The 19503-nt window shown below is 32.9% G+C and overlaps 1 protein-coding gene across 1 annotated transcript in view; it reads left to right on the top strand.

Moving 5' to 3' along the window:
* The window catches only part of PHIP (PHIP subunit of CUL4-Ring ligase complex), a 127117-nt gene that overhangs the window by 95628 nt on the left and 11986 nt on the right, over window positions 1–19503 (top strand). The window contains exons 28-35 of the mRNA XM_087817480.1: window positions 1256–1367; window positions 1552–1613; window positions 3984–4139; window positions 5404–5524; window positions 8206–8331; window positions 11741–11810; window positions 12462–12512; window positions 12778–12927. Of these exons, the coding sequence (XP_087673606.1) occupies window positions 1256–1367; window positions 1552–1613; window positions 3984–4139; window positions 5404–5524; window positions 8206–8331; window positions 11741–11810; window positions 12462–12512; window positions 12778–12927 (848 nt within the window). The remainder of the gene's footprint in view (window positions 1–1255; window positions 1368–1551; window positions 1614–3983; window positions 4140–5403; window positions 5525–8205; window positions 8332–11740; window positions 11811–12461; window positions 12513–12777; window positions 12928–19503) is intronic.

The following is a 19503-nucleotide window of genomic DNA, read 5'->3' as shown; positions in this document are numbered from 1 at the left end:
CTCTCAAAATTGAAAAAGAAAAATATATATATATGTGTGTGTGTGTATATATATATGTATGTATATATGTATGTGTGTATGTATATACACACATACATACACACATACACACTTAGGTGAGGATTAAAAAAATGTTTATTAAATTATATAGTAGCTTCTCACTAATCTTAGTATCATTAACATGCATCTAGTAATAGGTCATATTTCCCTCTTGACATTGGCTGTTAGAATGCTTGAATCTAAACTTGCATCCTAGTGCGTACCCACTCAAAGACTATGTATTTAACTAAACAACATGTAATTGTGTTTTATTCACTTACTCCTGGCTCCAGCTTCTTTTTTATCTTTAAATTTCTTTATCTTTTAAAAAAAATTTTAATTCATCTTTTAAATCCTTTATGGTGAAAAATGAGAACTTAAACAGATATTAATTAATTTGTTCAAAGTCACATGGGGTAAGTCTTTTAGACCCTCACCTACGTTTTCCAGGAGAAAAGTCATTAAGTACTAAAGTACTGTGAAAATCAAGTAAGCAGAAAACTTCACAAAAAGGAAGAGCGTAGCTTATAGTTTTCACATGACACAGACAAGCTGAGAAGATAACTTATTAGGTCTAGGGAAAGCAGTTTCCCTAATATACAATTGGGTAAGGAAGGAAAGGGACTCAAGGAGTGAGTCTAATTTACAAAGATTAGTTGTTTTTGTTTCTTTTTCATTTGTTTTTATAGGAAATGGAAAGTGTATGCATGAGTGTTATAGCTCAAGGGTAATTAAGATGAAAGAAGGTAGTTTGGAGTTTTGTTTATTTTGGTTTTGTTGTTTTGGGCTTGAGTCTTGATTTTCAGAGGAACCTGGCTACACAAAGTAAGAAATTAAAGCTAGACTATAAATACTTGTTGAGCAGAAATTCTGAAACTATATGTTTATTTGAATGAAAAGCTTTGACATGGTCCTCCTCATGAGTTTAAAATGCTAGATTGTTAAAAATGCTTAAGGTAAGAGTGAATTTATTTTTACCCTAATATAATGTAAGAAATGATACTGGAAACTGGTCACACTTCAAGTGTGCTTATTAAATAACTTTTTCCTAATATTACTGATTTATTTACTTAATTTGAAGTTGCCGGTCACTTTTTAAATATCTTCTGAAATCATACAGGCAGTTTAAGTATCTTAAGGATATACTTTAGGATAAAGGAACAACAGCAGCAGTTTTACATTTCAGAGTAATAAGATGGCTTTTATTCTTGTCCAGGTGACCGTTTCAGATCAGTCATAGATGATGCCTGGTGGTTTGGAACAATTGAAAGCCAGGAACCTCTTCAACATGAGTACCCTGATAGTTTGTTTCAGTGCTATAATGTTTGGTAAGGAAGTATTTGTTGTATTTTAGTTCAGCCTGACTTGCTTTGAATGTTTTCCCCATGTATTCATAAAGTGATAGAGATACTTCTTTTAAACACTGAAGCAATTATTTTTATGATGATTTTATTTTAAAAATTGCATTACAATATTTAGACTTTTTAATAACAGAATTTTTCTTCCTTTAAGCTGGGATAATGGTGACACAGAAAAGATGAGTCCTTGGGATATGGAGCTTATACCTAATAATGGTAAGTGTATGTTAGACTTTTCATATGTGTTTTATGGAATTAATTTCTTAAATAAGATATCTGATTTGCTAACTTGCTGTTGCGTATGGTTGTTAGGAAGATCAAATAAAAAATATTCATTCACCAAATACTTATCGCACATTTACTATTGACCTGGACTTTAGAGGCCTAGTAGTGAACAAGATAGTCATAATCCTTGCCCAGTGGAATTTATAGTCTAACAGGGAAGATAGAAGTTAATTAATTACAGCTAAATATGAAATATTTTGCTAATTATTATTCATTCCTAGAAGGTTATATTTGTAACTCCAGGAGAATACTTAGAGTATCACGTAATATAAAAAGTTCAGGCTTTTGAGTGAGACATAGCATATGTCTTATTAGCCTAGCTCTGCCATCTTCTTCTATGCCATCTTGGCAAGTTCCTTAAAGTCTCAAAACCAGATTCTTAGGATTCAGCCTTTGAAATTATATAAACTAATACCTTCCTTATGAGGCTTTTTTGAGGATTAAATGATATCATATGTCTAAAGTACTTATTATAGAACCTGATGCATGTAAGGACTCAATAAGTAGGTAATTATAATTAATAATAATAAAATAACTGTCACCTTGCATATGGCCTGAGACATAGCCTTGAGATTTGGGAGTTAGCCTTAGGCAGTGAGTATGATATCTTCCTGGAACTAAGAAAAGGCCATTGTGGCTAAATCCTGGAGATTATATTTTCTTTCTACTTCATTACCTATCTTTGTTTCAGTTTTTTTAAAAAGCATACATTACAATATGCATAAAAATGTTTAAAAGGATATATATTTCAGATTATTAATGATTATAAAGGGCAAGAATATGAGGACTTCGATTTCTTATTTTTTACATTATTCTGTATTGTTCAACTTAAAAAAATACTTTTACTATCAGATAAGAGTAAAGATTTTAAAAAACAAAAAGGAAAAAGTATGACCTGTGACATAATAGAAGTAATCATTAGTTATTTTATTGTAAGAAGTCAGAGAAAAAAGATAACTTGGAAAAAGTAAACCCAATCTGGTAAACCTTAAAAATGAGAAAATAGTCATGCTGATACTATCTAAGACTATTTTTTTCTAGAAGTTATCACTTTAAAAATTTAATACCAGAAATGTATTTTCATCTCACTGGTAGGTTAGAGCTATTTAAAACTTTAAAATATCTTAATAGACTTGCAGTTAAGTTACATGGCTTATACTCTGGTTTTATTTTTCTTCTTTGTGAAAGTTTGAGTTTGAAGTCACATTGCACTGTTATGAAAATGAAAGAAATTAAGCTCCTAATTAGCTTTGTAATGCCTGGGGTATGTATTGAAATAAATTGGTGCGATTTAGATACTATTTGTTTCCTACCTAAACATACCTGTATGTGGAGGGGGCAATTTTTGTTTTTTATCTATTTGGATACACATACATATATACCCGTAGAGTTTAATTGCATTTTGTGAGGAGGAAAAATTTTGTACATAAATATCTCTAATCTAAGAAAATATTACTTGGGAGATTTGTTAGATTTATGTCATCACCAACCCGTAATGATTCTTTTAAAGGTTCAAAGATTCTAGTAAAGATTCAGGCACTCAGAAAGCAAACCTTCGTCATTTAAGAGCAATAAGCCATAAGAATTATCTGCCAGTATTCATAATTCTCTCTATTCCTACATTTTATTTTTTTTAAACATTGCCCTTTTTTTTTTTTTTTTTAATGTATTTTTATTGATTTTATTGGTTTCAGAGAGAGGAAGGGAGAGAGAGAGAGAGAGAGAGAAACATCAATGATGAGAGAGTCATTGAACGGCTGCTACCTGCATGCCCCCTGCTGGGGACTGAGCCTATAACTCAGGCATGTGCCCTAAGGGGAATCGAACCATGATTTCCTGGTTCATGAGTCAATACTCAGCCACTGAGCCACTCTAGCTGGGCTTTTCTACATTTTTAAAAATGTAGACTTTATTTGAAGTATTCTGAAAAATACCACTTTATTTCAGTTTTATCTTTTATATGTTTTATCAAAGTAAATACGCAGATTATATTATGAAATGATAAACCTTTTAAATTTGCCTCATTTTATAGAAATAGTTTCTACTTCACCTGTAAATGATAATAAAGCATGTTGTGAGGTAAAAAAATGGAGAAGTAATTGTAATGTTTTAAAAAATGATTTAAATTTATTGGTTCTTGAAGCATACTTTAATGAAAACAAAGATTATATTTACCAAGTTTTTATAAAATTTTACTTTAGTTTTATGACAATACCAACTCTTCTTTCTAAAAGATAACCTAAATGTTAGGAAATTACCACATATTTTCACTAAATCTGCATTTCTTTCTGTGTATTTTAGCTGTATTTCCTGAAGAACTAGGTACCAGTGTTCCTTTAACTGATGTTGAATGCAGATCGTTGATCTATAAACCTCTTGATGGAGAATGGGGTTCCAATCCCAGGGATGAAGAATGTGAAAGAATTGTTGCAGGAATAAACCAGTTGATGACACTAGGTAAATGGTAATAGAAGAACACCAGTAAGAAAAAGCCGGCAGAAAACAAACCAGATAGTCTTTCCTAATATTAAGTCAGTAGTTTGCAAACATTTTCAAGTGGGATTTTAAAAAATGAGATCTTACAGGACTCAGGTATCTAAAACAGTTATGAACAGGATTGCTCGAACTGAATTTAGAGTGGGGACTCCCCCCCCCCCCCTAGAATCCCAGGTACTTCTGAACAATCTGGTTCCTCCAGAACTCAGTTTGAAAACCCTTGACATATTCAGGCTGACATGATGTAAATCAGAAGAGAATGACTAAAAGCTGAATTAGAATTATTTGGCTAGCTATACTAGGTTTTACCTGAACTTTATAATACATATATGTAAGAGAATATTTGTAAGAGGATGGGAAATGGGCATATGAATTGCATCATCTCATTAAAAAGAAAAACAATGACCACAAATTATCTAGAGTAACTAAGTTAGTGTGGTGCTGTGTAACAACCCCCCTTTCCATAAGGAATCAGCTTCAAAGAGTCTGGGGAGAAATTAACATGAATAAGAAGAGCTAAAGACACTAGAGATGCGTGTTGAATAATATTTTCATCTGAAGTATTTAATAAAATACTAACACTTCATAAAGATTGTCTCAGAAATAATAAGTAATTTTAGGAGTATTTTAGGATATGAAGTTGTCATACTGTGTGAATGAACAAAAAATGGAGAGTGCTCCTAGTTTCTAGGTTTTTATGTTTACTGTGTCTCATTGGATCAGTGACTTTGAGTCAAAGACTTCTGGACCTGTTTCCTCTTCCATATTTTCCTAATATTTCACAGAATTATGTTGTAAAGAGTAGATAGGTGATAAGTTTTGAGAAAGTCAACGGTTATAACATTTGAATGCAATGTATTATTATAGTGTCAAAAATAGACACTATAATAGGTTTTATTTATAATAGGTTTTAATTAGAGAAATATATGTGTCCCTATATATATGAGATATATATATGTCACATATATTATGTCATCTTTTTTAAGCAATCTATGACTAACAAATATCTTTAGAATTCTGTAATGTAAATGCAGAATTTATTATGCATAATAAAAAATGAGGCTCTTACTAGGTTAGCTAAAATATGTATTTTCTATGAAAAGACAGTGGCAGACTAATGTTATGTGGGTCAGAGCTTAAGTCTTAATTCAAGCAGAATTGTCCTTGAAGTATTTTAAGCAATACAAAAATAAATTTATAAACTTATTTGTCTCATTTATTTTAGATATTGCTTCACCATTTGTGGCCCCTGTGGATCTGCAAGCCTATCCCATGTATTGCACTGTAGTGGCATATCCAACAGATTTAAGTACAATTAAACAAAGACTGGAAAACAGGTTTTACAGGTTAGAACTGTTTGCTGTAGCTACTACCAAAGGAAAGCTAAATGATTCTTTCATCCATTTACTGATTTTCTGTAGCATTATTTTTCAAACGCTAATATACATAAAAATCATTTGGGGATTTTTAAAAAATGCAGAATCTGGTTCCATAGATTTAGAGTAGGAGCTGAGATTCTACATTTCTACATTGTTGCCAGCAATGCTGCTAGTGGTGGTCTTATAGACCCCATGCTTAGCATATGATTCCTAGGTATAGTTTTTCCTAGCTGCTAGTATGACCTGCTGCCCACTATCTTTATATTGTATTATATAAAACAAGCCAAAGTATTTCATTTTTCTCCAAGATACCTCATGGAAATATTTGTTTAATTGATTTTTCATAGAATAATATAAAAAATTATCTTTTCTTATTTTGCTTCCATTCAGCTTTTGAATACTTATCCTGAATTTGCTTTTTTTATAGTTATAGGTTAGCTTGAAATATAACTAGAAGGTGTTTTTAAAGACACAATTTCATCATTAATTTGCATCATCACCTTCTAATTAACAATTTCAATAAATATTGAGTTCTAATCTCAAACAGGCTTTGTAGATTTGTTGCCTAAAACTTTAGTCTTGTCAAAATGTGAGTTTAAGTCATAGTTTTCACATAATGAAATCATACTTGTAGTTTTCATTTTTCTTATATGACTTTTGCTAGACAGGCCAAAAACATTTTAATTCAAATAATACTCCTTTAAATTTTTCTCTTTGTGACCAGTTTTATATTACTTCAGTTCTTCACATTTTTATTTATTTAACTTAGGAAAGTTTTTATTCATATTTTCTATTCATATTTTTCTGTATAAGTTTAGTGGTTTCCATTCTTTTGATCACTTAAAGTATAAATCTAATTTGGTGCTTTGTTTACCTGCCACTGAAAATACTGTTTGCTCTTCCTTACTGACAAAAGTAGGGTTTCTCATTAAAAACATTACTGACATTTGGGGCTGTCCTCTATCCTTTAGGTGCCAATAACAGCCACTAGTTCTAAAACCAAAAATGTCTCCAGACATTGCCAAATGGCCCATGCTGGGGAGAATCACCCCTGATTAAGAACCACTGGAATAAAGAAAATTAAGACATATTAAACTGCAGGTTCTGAAGACTTTTCTGATTTTGTTAGGTATTTCTGCTCTTGATTCATTGATATTTGTCAGAAACATAGAGGAGGAAATCACCTATGATAATGTGCCTCCCAGCTATCTTACCCTTGTAGCACATTTCTTTAAATCTTCAACTCCACATGTCAGAAGTTTAAGAGAGTAAATGGAGGAGAAATTTTTAACTATATCCTTCTTTTTCCTAGATCACCTAAATTGCAAAATTTTCGGAGTTAATCTAGTGCTTCAAAGATAAAACAAGACCTGGAGGGTAACAGGGAAAGAATTGTTTTTATGCAATGGTTTTTGGACTTCAGCTAGAACAATAAACTTAGGGCATGTCCCACTATTGTTGTAAATTTACTTTTTCATAGAAATATTGCTCAATATAGTAACTGCTAAGGTGTACATTTCAAGTACATTACAGCTTAGGATTTTTGGCATTAGCCATTAGCCTAGCTTAGTAACCAATTTAGGAAAACATCTTTTGGGATACCATCCTTATATAAATTAGAAACTACGTTTTTTTGATAATATGGTTACAGACCTGAGTTATATTCTTCAGTGCTATTTCAGTGTTTCAGGCTTTTTTGCTTCTCCTTTACTCATTGGCTTCAGACTTCTTATAGTTTATGGTTTTCCTCTTCAGTATTTGTTTTAGTCTTTTGTTAAACTACTGTCAGTTTGCCCTGCTGGTATTAATCTAATCCCTTATTTTACACACAGTTTTCTATAGGGTTTTCTGAAGATACCTGTGATTCTGTTATTAGAATTAGCCTTGTGAATGCTCTTTTACAGCATCTGTAGCCACAATTTAAAAATTTTTTAAATTCCGTATAATTGTGTTTTTGTTCAGACATTAGTAAGATCTTCTGAGTGTTTTCTTCTTTATTTTAAGTAGGATCACATACTGGCTAATACTCTTGAAGTCATCTTTAGTTTTTCTTTACTTTAAGAAATAAAATAATAAAACACCAAAATCTATTTTAGTATTGTCAAATCAGTGTTAAAAAATAATTTTCACATACTTATCTTTCTTGGTAAACTAACTTGGTTACCATGTTTTTATATTTTTATATCTCCTAAGCAGGCTATCACTTAGCTTTTCATTTTTACATGTCGTTTAATTACCAGTAATATAATTAGATGAAAAATGTTTTCTTTTTAAATCAATGTCAGATATGCTTATTATCAAAAAATGATACCATATATGACAGGAATATATAAAGCTAAAAAATAAGTATATATATCAGTTCTCTTCTGCTACTCTGTCTATAGACAGTCTCTCTCCCTAAAAGAAGGAACTGTTTATGGTCTAATGTGCCTAATCCAGACATATTCTGTACAAGTACATAACGTTGCTACACTTTTTTCCCCTTACACAAAGAGGTTATAATATTTTGAAAATAACTTTTTAAAGAGTGAGTTTTGTACTTGATTTAAGACTGCAATTTGAAAAGTCACAATGTCTTGGTTTTAAATTTTGTGCCTATATTTCTAAATATAATGAGCTTAATCCTTCTGTATTTTGTTTGTTTAAAGGCGGGTTTCTTCCCTAATGTGGGAAGTTCGATATATAGAGCATAATACACGAACATTTAATGAGCCTGGAAGTCCTATTGTAAAATCTGCTAAGTTTGTGACTGATCTTCTTCTACATTTTATAAAGTAAGTTATTTTTCCACACTTAATTATATTGCTCTAATACTTAATGGCAATATTGTAAAATGTCAGATGTAAAATACAGTCATTTTTATATAGGTAATGTCACATGCTGTGCTATACACATGGCTCCACTCAAAATAGGGAGCATGTAATGTTTGCATCTAAAGTAACATTTAGTTCATTGGCTGATAATAATTATGAAATCATAAAAATTGTGTTAAACAGTTAACATAAACAAACATGGATCCTTTTCTAAATCCAAGTGTTGGACAGTAATAATAATAATAACCATTTATTGAACATGTAATGTTTTACCTAAAATATTTCTTCTAACCCAAATCTTACATGCGGAAGAGATCATCATCTGAAATTTATACTTAAGGAAACTGAGTCTTTTAGAGGTTAACTTGTCTAATTTTCACAGTAAAGGAGTGTCTGCCATCTGATTTAAGAACCTTTCATCTTAATGTGACAGTGCCCTGTCAACTTTATAAACAAGTATTTAAGGAGTCCAGCAAGAAACTAAATTTAACTTTCAAGATGATTCTTTAGTCTATTTTACTTCCTCGTTTATTGAGCCCATACCAAGAGTGATAACTATAACTTCTTAAGGCAGCAGCACTTTTATTTACTTGCCTTACAGATTTTATGTAACCATAGAATGAACTGAGCCTTATAAATTGAAGCCAGAGGAATGAATCATGTTTTGTATAAGATACTGCTCTGACTTTGTATTATGATTATTTATATTGGATACTATTTCTTGTTACGAGGAGACAGTGCATTTTAGTATTTAAATATTCAGCTGCCAAAAGCTTTTATTTTTATGTGAAGGGATTATCCAGGCTTTTTTTGGAAAAAAAAAAAAAATCTCCAGCTGTTCTCTTACACATCATAATCATAGGCTCCTTTTTCCTAGTATTAGTTGTTTAATTTTTGCTAAGGAATATAGGTAATTTCAATATAAGAAAACACCAGATAAAGTTAATAAGATAAACTTTATGCCCTTCCTCTACCTTATTCTCTAATGAAATCTGTTGCCTTGCAAGTGGTTTAGTGGCTGTTGTTGCAGTGCTTTGCTTTTCAGTAAAATTAATAATCAAGAATTAGCTATCCTCAGAGGACTGTTTATAGCTTATAATATTTTAACTAAAGTTTTTAGTCTTTAATTTTATAATGGTTATATGGATATTTATTTACATCTATTTTTCCACATATATGAATCAGTATCAGGATATAGTAAATTTATATTTTAGTGAAATAATGTAGATAAAACAATTATTTTTATATTTGGAATAGTCTGTGCAATTGTATTTCTTTCAAATAGTTATTGTGAAATGCCTTGTAAAAATTAATATAACATTTTATTTCTTCATTTTTGTTGATCCTCACCGGAGGATATTCTTTCCATTGATTTTTAGAGACAGTGGGAGGGAAGGAGGAAGGGAGAGAGGGAGGGGGGAGGAGGAGAGAGCGAGCCTGGGGCTGGGGATCGAACCTGCAACCCAACCCAGGTACGTGCCTTGACTGGGAATTGAACCCGAGACCTTTTGGTGTGCAGGGCCAACACTCTAACCACTGAGCCACACCAGCCAGGGCAATTAATATAATATTTAAAGCATTCATATTGTATATACCTAAAAATAAATCCCTGGCAATTTTTAGATGCATATAATTTGTTAAAACCATGTTTAGCTGATAGTTTTCAAAATGTTGTATCAAAATTTTGGTTATTATACTTTTTAATTTAGTTATTTGGCCAAATTTTAAGCAATTGATATATACAAAGTTATATAATAGATATTTGGAGGTAGAAAGAAATGTCTATTTAACCTCAATACAATTTCATAGACAAATAAATCTCTAAGTATAATAAAAGAAAAGGCCCGGCCAGGCGTGGCTCAGCGGTTGAGCGTCGACCTAGGATCCAGTTCAGTTTCCGGTCAGGGCACATGGTCGGGTTGTGGGTTCGATCAATGACTCATCATTGATGTTTCTATCTCTCTCTCTCCCTCTCCTTTCCTCTCTCTGAAATCAATAAAGATATATTAAAGAAAAACAATTTTTTTAAAGAAAAGAAAAGAATAACAAAAGAATTTGTATGAAAGCTTAAATGAGGGATGGGTTCACTTCTAGCTGTGAAGGTGGGGTTTCAGATACAGGAGAAAAGTATGTTAAGATGTATGGACAAGGTAGATATTGATAGATTTAGTAGAGGTTAGATGAAAGGAAAGCCATTCTAGGAATAAGAATGGAATGAGGTAGGAAATGGAAAAGTTGTTAAATAAATTTAGTAATTTATATTGGGTGAAGTAGAGAGTATACGAGCTGAAAGAAGTAAGGAATACAGTGCTATAAACTCATGTTTGGGTCAGATCATGGAGGGCCTTGAATGCTAACCTAAGGAACTAGACTTAAAATATAGGCACAGGAATCAAGGGTCTATGAAAATATTTTGACATGAAAATTATATGATGCATAATATACTTTACTATAATGTTAAAAAAACTTTTATGTATTGATTTTAGAGAGATTAGGGGAGAGAGAGAGAAACTAATTTGTTTTTCCACTTATTTATGCATTCATTGGTTGATTCTTATATGTTCCCTGACTGGGGATCAAACCCACAACCTTGGCATATCGGCACAGTGCTCTAACCAACTGAGCTACTGGGCCAGGGCATCCTGAAAATACTTATGGCAGTGTCTAATATTAATTGATAGGGAAAAGACATAAGACATACATAGCAGATTGGCTGCTACAGCTGACCAAGTAAGAGGGGATGAGGGATTAATTTATAGAAGTGAGAAAGGCAGATGCCAAGAGGTTTTGAAAGTTTATTCATAGAACTTGATAAATGATTGGATTTATAAGGAGGCAGGGGATGGAATAGTGAAAAACCATGCACTACTGTGAAAATAGGGAATGCTGTTAAAAAGTATATGGAAAAGTGTCTGGGGAGTGACATTGAGGTTCAGACATGTGGAATTTTAGATGATGTTAGGAATCTCAGAAGAGTCAGACCAAATTGTAGGAATTTGGCATTCATTTACACAGGTAAACTGTAGATATATAAGGTTATCAGGGCAAAAGTTAGTGTCAAGAGAAGATGACCAAGGACAAAATTTTAGGGAATGACTACATTTAAGAATGAAAAAAGGAAGAAATTTTAGTATACAGGAGGTACATTAGCTTGGAAGTGGGAATTGAATCGGGTTTGGTATAATGAAATAGGCAAGAATGGAGGCTCCATGTAGAGTTGGAGGAGCGGGGTCAGATGTGTGTTTTGGTGTCAACCTATGAAAGAAGCCTTCAGCTTTGTTTTATCTTAAAATCTGATTTCAGTAGCAGATTTAAAGGAAAAATATCTCACGACTCTAATCTTGTATACTAACATTTCCTTGTTATTTAGGGATCAGACTTGCTATAACATAATTCCACTCTACAATTCAATGAAGAAGAAAGTTTTGTCTGACTCTGAGGTATTTAATATTTTATTGTAATTATTACATTGTTCTTATTCGGTATAAAAATGGAAACACATAGTAGTTTTCAGGTAAATGCTGTTATGAAAATTATTTTTGTGTAATTCTCTAGTAACTTAAAAATGATTCAGAATTTTTTTGTGTTTGCTATAAAGAAATTTTTTTTAAAGTTAGGAGGGGGTAGACTTTAATGAGTCAGTAAAGTGCTCCAGCATATCAATTACAGGTTTACTAAGTGTACAAGAGATAATTGATAAACAACTATAGGTAACAGTTGACACTTGAACACAACGTGAGGATTAAGGGCGCTGACTCCCTGAGCAGTCAAAAATCTGTGTAAGTTTTAACTCCCTCAAAACTTAACTACCAATAACCTACTGTTGACCAGAAGCCTTATTGATAACATAAACAGTTTAACACATTTTGTATGTTATATGTTCTACATACTGTATTCTTACAATAAAGTGAACTAGAAAAAAAAATGTTAAGAAAATCATAAAGAAAATACATTTATGGTACTGTATGTATTTATTGAAAAAAATTTGTATATAAGTGAACCTGCCCAGTTTAAACTCATGTTGTTCAAGGGTATACTCTAATAATGAGACCTAGAACATTTAATAAATTAGATAAATTCTTACTTCAAAGGAAGAAGAGAAAGATGCTGATGTGCCAGGAACTTCTACTCGAAAAAGGAAGGTAATTATTTTTTGTTTTAGCAGAGTACTTTATGTGAATTAAACTGTATTCAGAGCTTTTTTTTTTTTTTTTTTTTACTGTTAGCATTTTTAGACAGATTATTTCTTCCAAGTAAATTTCCATCACAAAATGCATGATTATCAGAACTAGGTAAATGATATTTTCTTTTATTTGTATTATTGTATATTACCTAATTATGTAAGACTGCATTAAAAATACAAGATTTATTTTGTGTTATTAATATTTTTGAATATTTTTATTTTAGGACCATCAGCCTAGAAGAAGATTACGTAACAGAGCTCAGTCTTACGATATTCAAGCATGGAAGAAACAATGTCAAGAATTGCTAAATCTCATATTTCAGTGTGAAGATTCTGAACCTTTCCGCCAGCCAGTAGATCTCCTTGAATATCCAGTAAGTATTTTTTTCAGAGAGAGAAAGGGAGAGGGAAAGAGAGAATAGAAACATCAGTGGTGAGAGAGGGTCACTGATTTGCTGCCCCCTGCATGCTCCCTACTGGTAATCGAGCCCACAACCTGTGCATGTGCCCTGACTGGGAATCGAACCGTGACCTCCTGGTTCATGGGTCGACACTCAACCACTGAGCCACGCCGGCCGAGCTCTAGTAAGTATTTTTGAAAATGTTTTCTTTAGTTGTCAACTTGTCAGTTTTGCTATATATCTTGCTTGTGAAAGTATGCTATTGAAATTATTTTTTATGGTTATAGTTTATTTCTTCATTACTTCATACGTGTTCTCGTTATCCTTTTGGTTATAAAGAGCATCTAAGTTGAATAGCGTGGCAAAATAGAAAGAACCTTGAACTAAGACTCCAAAAATTGGGTTATGGTCCCAGCTCTTTTACCAATTGTGCAATTTTCTCATCTCTCTTTTTTTTGTTTTTTTACTGTTTCACACACACTAATTCTGTAAATTTATTATGTCAGTTATTTAGGAAACTAGAAAATAATACCTACCTAACCTTCCTTATGGGGTTATGGAGATGGAATGAGACTACATTAAAATAGTTCTAAACTGAAGCACTATATACAAATGTAAGGTGGCATTATTATATATGTTTAGGCTATATCAACTCATGATCTTTATGGGATTCATGGTAAAAAGGTTGAGTAAACATGATTTAAGTATTTTTGCATGTAGTCTTAGCAATCTGAATTAGCTTAGAGTGAGTTTAATTTCTTTATTCAGTTATTAAAGTTCGTACAGTTTAGATAACACTTGTGGTCTGAAATGAAATTGAAAGTGCAATATTTTGTAAGAGACCATGAGCTGGATGTGGTATTATCTGACTTACCTATTTATGTATATGTCCTAACAGTGATGAAAAGATGAAAATAGAGAAATTTTCTCATGAATATCATAAATGCCTTTTCAAATCATTTAAAATCAAGAAACATGGAATCTTAAGTGTAGAAGATAAATCTTTAATTCCAGCAGTGTGATAAACTGGGCTTGTTCAAACCCTACCCTCCAAAAAAAAACTCTTTACAACTGAGCTAATGCTTCAGTGCTCTGATTTTCAGTTCTTTTTGTTTTTGGAACCTGTGGATTTCCCTTTGTTTCTTGCAAGCCCAACTTTGTATCTTAGAAAATAAGTTATAATTTACCCACTGCTTGCAGGGGTTTGTATTCTGGACTTTTCCCCAGAAAAGTAGTTGTAGAAATAAGCTTTAACGTCTAGATTCTAGAAGCATGAGTGTTAACAGTATGCGGAGACAGGTGAAGCCATGTGAGCCATGGTGAGGAAGGAAATTGCAACTGAGACTCCACTGGAACTGTTGAAGGCTTTACCTTCAATGAAAATAAATAGAATAATTATTCTTTCTACAAAGGAGAATGTGTCAGAGAAATCTCCCTAGGCTTGCACTATGCGTGGATTTAGAGTGCAAATTTACACTCCCTGTGGTGTAGAAATTCATCAGGGGAAAAGAAAACAATCCCTACTAAAGCTGAACTAATGATAAAAAGAAATGGTAAACTATATAAGGATGTGATCATTATATCCAACAACAGAAACAACAAATGTAAATATGAACGCCGTCTTCCCTAAAACTTGAGGTAATAGATTATTCTGAAATATAATTGTGCTTCATCAAATCTAAAACACTATTCTTGTAAGATGACTGGTATTTTATGTACCACCAAGACAAAGAAAAAAAATGTTGCCAATTAAACTTTGATTTGTCATTTTGATTTAAGAGATAAATGGAGGGATAAGAGGCATAAGGAAATAAAGACTAAAGACAAAAGAAAAATGTTAAAGCAATCATACAGAAAATAAGAGACCCAAAACTGGTCCAACCAACTCATTTTACTGAAGTTGAACTGAGGCTCAGATTAAGTAGCTTTCCAAAATACGTAGCAATTTACTGACAGTAAGAACAAAAGGCCGTATCTCGTGAATTTAGTGCACTAGAGCTATGTATTCTTAGAGAATAGGTAATACTTAAGAATGCAGTCTCTCTCTATCAAAATTAGGACAATGATATTTAGAATCTCTCCTTCCACCAGCTAAAAGTATTTACTGTTTTTTATGACTGTCAGAGGAGAAGAGGAAACTAGATAATCTACTTTTTATACTTCAAAATTAACTATATCAGCTTTACCAGCAGAATATTTAAGGCAATCATGCTCTTCATACTTAAGCTGTTGTATGAAAATACTACTTTACATTTTGAGTTTAATTAAATATTCAAAGCAAGATTTTAAAAATTTAACTTTTTTGATGGAAATTAACATGCTAAATATTCTACTACATTTCTTTATTCAGCAGAATTCTATTGAGTGGCTACCATATACTGTACTGAGTGATGGAAACCAAAGATATGAACCAAGAAAAATGAAGTGCTCTATAAATTTGAGATTTAACCAAAACTTTGCAAAACATTAAAAATTTTCTATATTTTCCCAAAATTTGTAGTTTATAAATCCAATGTTATAAAATTTAACATTCAAGTACTTACAGATTTTGTCAAATTGGTTTGATACCCTTAAGATAAAGAGGTTGGACACTGTTCAGATGTTGTTACCATTGCATAAAACAATTTTGTAATTACTCCCCCACCCTTCCACCCCCAGCTATCTGAAGTTTCAGGGGTTCAGTCTTTGGAATATTTTTTTTAATATGCTTTTATTGATTTTAGAGAGAGGGAGAGAGAAGAAAACATCGATGAGAGAGAGAAACACTAAACACTGATCAGTTGCCCTCTATGTGCACCCTGACTGGGTATCACGCCCACAACCTGGGTACATGCCCTGACTGTGAATTGAACCAGTGACCTTTCTGTGCATGGGACAACTCTCAGCCAGTTGAGCTACACTGAACAGGGCTGGAATATTTTTTTTAAATGACAATCTTTTGCTAATAATGTATTGAATTTCTATAAATGGCCAGTTATTTAGAGCAGATTTGGTACATAAGATAGACTTGTACACTGTTTTTGCTAAAATCACAGTATTACTAAATGGTACTAAGACCAGTTTTAGAACCACTTTATAAAGTGGTTCTAAAGTCACTTACAGATGAGACATTTCAAAATATTTTGGTCAGCCCTGACCAGGCTGCTCAGTCAGTTGGAGCATCATCCCATACACCAAAAGGTTTCAGGTTTGATTCCCAGTCAGGGCACATAGCCAGGTTGTGGGTTCAATCCCTGCTTGGAGGGAGGCAAGCAATCAATGTTTCTCTTTCACATTGATATTTATCTCTCACCCTTCCTTTCTCTCTAAAATCAATAAAAACATATCCTTAAGTGAGGATTTAAAAAAATGTAAAAAAATATATATTTTGGTCAAAGGCTGTGTAATTGGATTTATGAGAAGGAGTAGATATACTTTCCCCTATTCTCCCTACTAAGTAGAACTAAAAAATTGTGGATGTTTTGTATAAAAGAAATTTAAGAAGATTCTGAAAGGTGGAGAGAAGATGGACAGGCTAGGGATCACAGGACCTGAGAAACAGCACAGTATTGAATTTCCTGGGTATGTTTTTTGCCTCATATATTCAACTCTGGATACTGGAGAAACTGACAGCCAGAAATGCCAACATGCACAGACTCAGAAAAGCCTGCTCTCTTCAGCCAGTGGACCAAGAAAGGAGCAGCCCAGCAACACAAACTCTACTGATTAATATCTCTACTCCAGCCAAATACCATAGGAAAAATTATGGCCTTACCCCTTTCTCACCTGCAAAGACCAGTGGAGAGCCATGCTTCCCAAATACCAGCCTAGACTTCCAACCCCACCTGCAATAATGAAGTACCCCTGCCCTACTTCATTGGGTGGTATAAGCAGAGGCCTAGTGGGGAGTCAAGACTTTGATCACCAGTCAGTGATAACAAGGCCACTCAGTAGAAGTCATGCAGTAACAAAGTTACTCCCGCCCTAGCTGGTATCAGTGGAAGTCTAGTAAGGAACTTGAACTCCTATTCCTTCTAGCAGTTTCAAGCCTTGAGTGTAGTGGAAGCTGAATAAAACCTGGACTTACATTCCCACTTGGCAGTAGCAAGGCAGTGCCCTCTCTTAGCCCAAAGAGTGGGGTCAGAATAGGCCCACTAAAACAGATTTTAAAAAGATCCAGTCTTAGACTCAAAATGTCCAGGTTTCAATCAAAAATCCCTTGTCATACCAAGAAAGTCTCAAAAAAGAATTACAAGAATCAAATGGAAATAGAACTAAAAAATAATAACAAAACTGAAGAGAACAGAAGAATCAGTGAACATAAAGGTAAAAAATATGGGTAGGGGAGGTTTCTGTGCATCACTTGAACTGGTAAAATGTTGACACCATTATATTTTGATCATTATACAATAACTGAACAACCACTTAAAAAAACTATACAAAGAGTTATAGTCATGAACATTATAGATAAATCAAGTGGAATTCTAAAATCTGTTCAAGTGGCTCATAAGATTGGAAAAAATAACAAACATAACAAATGACAGACATAATTGAATTCATATAGTGTGTCTTTCGACTACAATGTAATCAAACTAGAAGTCAGTAACAGAGAAATCTCCAAACACATAACTAAACAATATACTTCTAAATAATTCATGATTTAAAAAAGACTTGTGGGAAATAAAAAAATACGTTGAACTTAGTGAAAATGAATACAACATACCAAAATTTGTGGGTCAGAAGTAAAGCAAATCAAGGAAATTGATAGCACTAAATAGTTCATCAGAAGAGGAAAAGGCTCAAGTCAGTAATCCAGGTCTCCTCGGGGACCTAAAAAAGAAGAAGAAAGTTAACCAAAAGTGAGCAGAAGAAAGGAAATATTAAGAGCAAAAATCAATGAAACTGAAAACAGAAAAACAATAGAGAAAATCCATAAAACCAAAAGCTGGTACTTAATAAAATTGGCAAAGCTCTATTGTGATTTACAGAGTTAAAAAGAAGACGTGAATTGCTTCTGTGAGGAACGCAATAGGGCATATCACTACAGACCCTGCAGATATCAAGAGGATAATAAAGGAGCACTACAAACAACTCCACACACAAATTTGACATCCTAGATGGAATGGGCCAATTTTCAAAGTACAAACTGCCATAATTCACCCAATATGAATAGATTATTTGAATAGCCCTATAACTAATAAGAACATTTAATTTGCAGTTAAAAGCTTGCAAAAAAGAAATCTCAAATTCAAAGTCCAGATATCTTCACTGGAGGATTCCATCAAATGTTTAAAGATTTAACAAATTCTACATAATTTCTTCCACAAGTAGAGAAGAGAGCACTTCACTCAATCTATGAAGCCAGTATTATCCTGATACCAAAACCAGATAAAAACAGTACAAAAAAGAAAAAATTAAAATTTTAAATAAAATATCAACACATTAGAATTCAGCAATATATAAAAATGATTTTATGCCATGACCAAGTGGCATTTTTTTTCACTCCAGGGATATAAAACTGGTTCAGTATTGAAAAAAATTAGTCATTAATTCAGAAAAAGCATTTGACAGAATGAGTTACTTGTTTGTTCTAAGAATGTACATGTTAGATGTTTTATGGTATTGTAAAGTCCCCATGGCCATTGGAGAAAAACGAGAACAAAGCCTGGAAGGAAGAAGTTACTATATTTGCAGGTTCTAGGGAGTGGGTCACCAGTGAAACTTGATGCCATATCAAATCACCACATTTTGATCTGTGGCAGAAGACAGGAGCAAGGGAAAAACTTAAGCCAGACCCTTTCTTGGGGTTTCTGTGAGAGAGACAAGGCAGAGCAGGGGTAAACAGTTTAGGATTGACTACTCTGAATAATTCCGGTGGGGCATACAGAGTTAGATAAGGAGGTGGTTGGTTTGCATATAAAAAACACGTTCCCAGTGCAGCCATTTGCTGTCTGTAAAATTTGGCTAGCCCTGGGAAGAAGGGCAGCGTTTCCTCGGGTCTGTAAGGCCCCCACAATACCAGAATACTCAAAATACAGAAAATAAGAAAAAAATAGTTAATATAATTGGCCCGGTGATGAATGGATGCCAGATAGGCAAATTCATAATCTAAGAAAACTAGGAATAAAGGGGAACTTCCGTAACTTGATAAAGAAACACTTATTAAATAACCTACAGCTCACATTGTGCTTAATCGTGAAAAACTGGGAATAAGTCAAGAATGTCCATTTTCACTGCTCTGCATATAGTAGTGTAACTCTAGCCCGTGGAACACTGTAAGAGAGGAAATAAAAGGCATGTAGATTGTTAAGGAAGAAATAAAACTTTCTATCTTTAAATGGCAATAATCCGGTTTGCTTTATGGCAAAACATACTTGATCATAATTTAAACTTGATGGTTCAAAGTCAAGTTACAGTTTGAAAAATATATTTTTACTAAATGTGTATTTTTAGTAGTTCTAAAGCATACACACAAGCAAAAGGTCAAGGGTATATAATTAAATTCTTCTGTGTTACATATTCTGAGGCTATGGGAAAGGTTTAGTACTCTTTATCCCTATTAAGAGATAA

Source organism: Miniopterus natalensis, chromosome 5 (assembly GCF_054644295.1).
Source record: "Miniopterus natalensis isolate mMinNat1 chromosome 5, mMinNat1.hap1, whole genome shotgun sequence".
Classification (NCBI taxonomy): domain Eukaryota; kingdom Metazoa; phylum Chordata; class Mammalia; order Chiroptera; family Miniopteridae; genus Miniopterus; species Miniopterus natalensis.
Note: the sequence above shows the minus strand (reverse complement) of the source record. Positions and strands in the feature narration are given on the sequence as shown.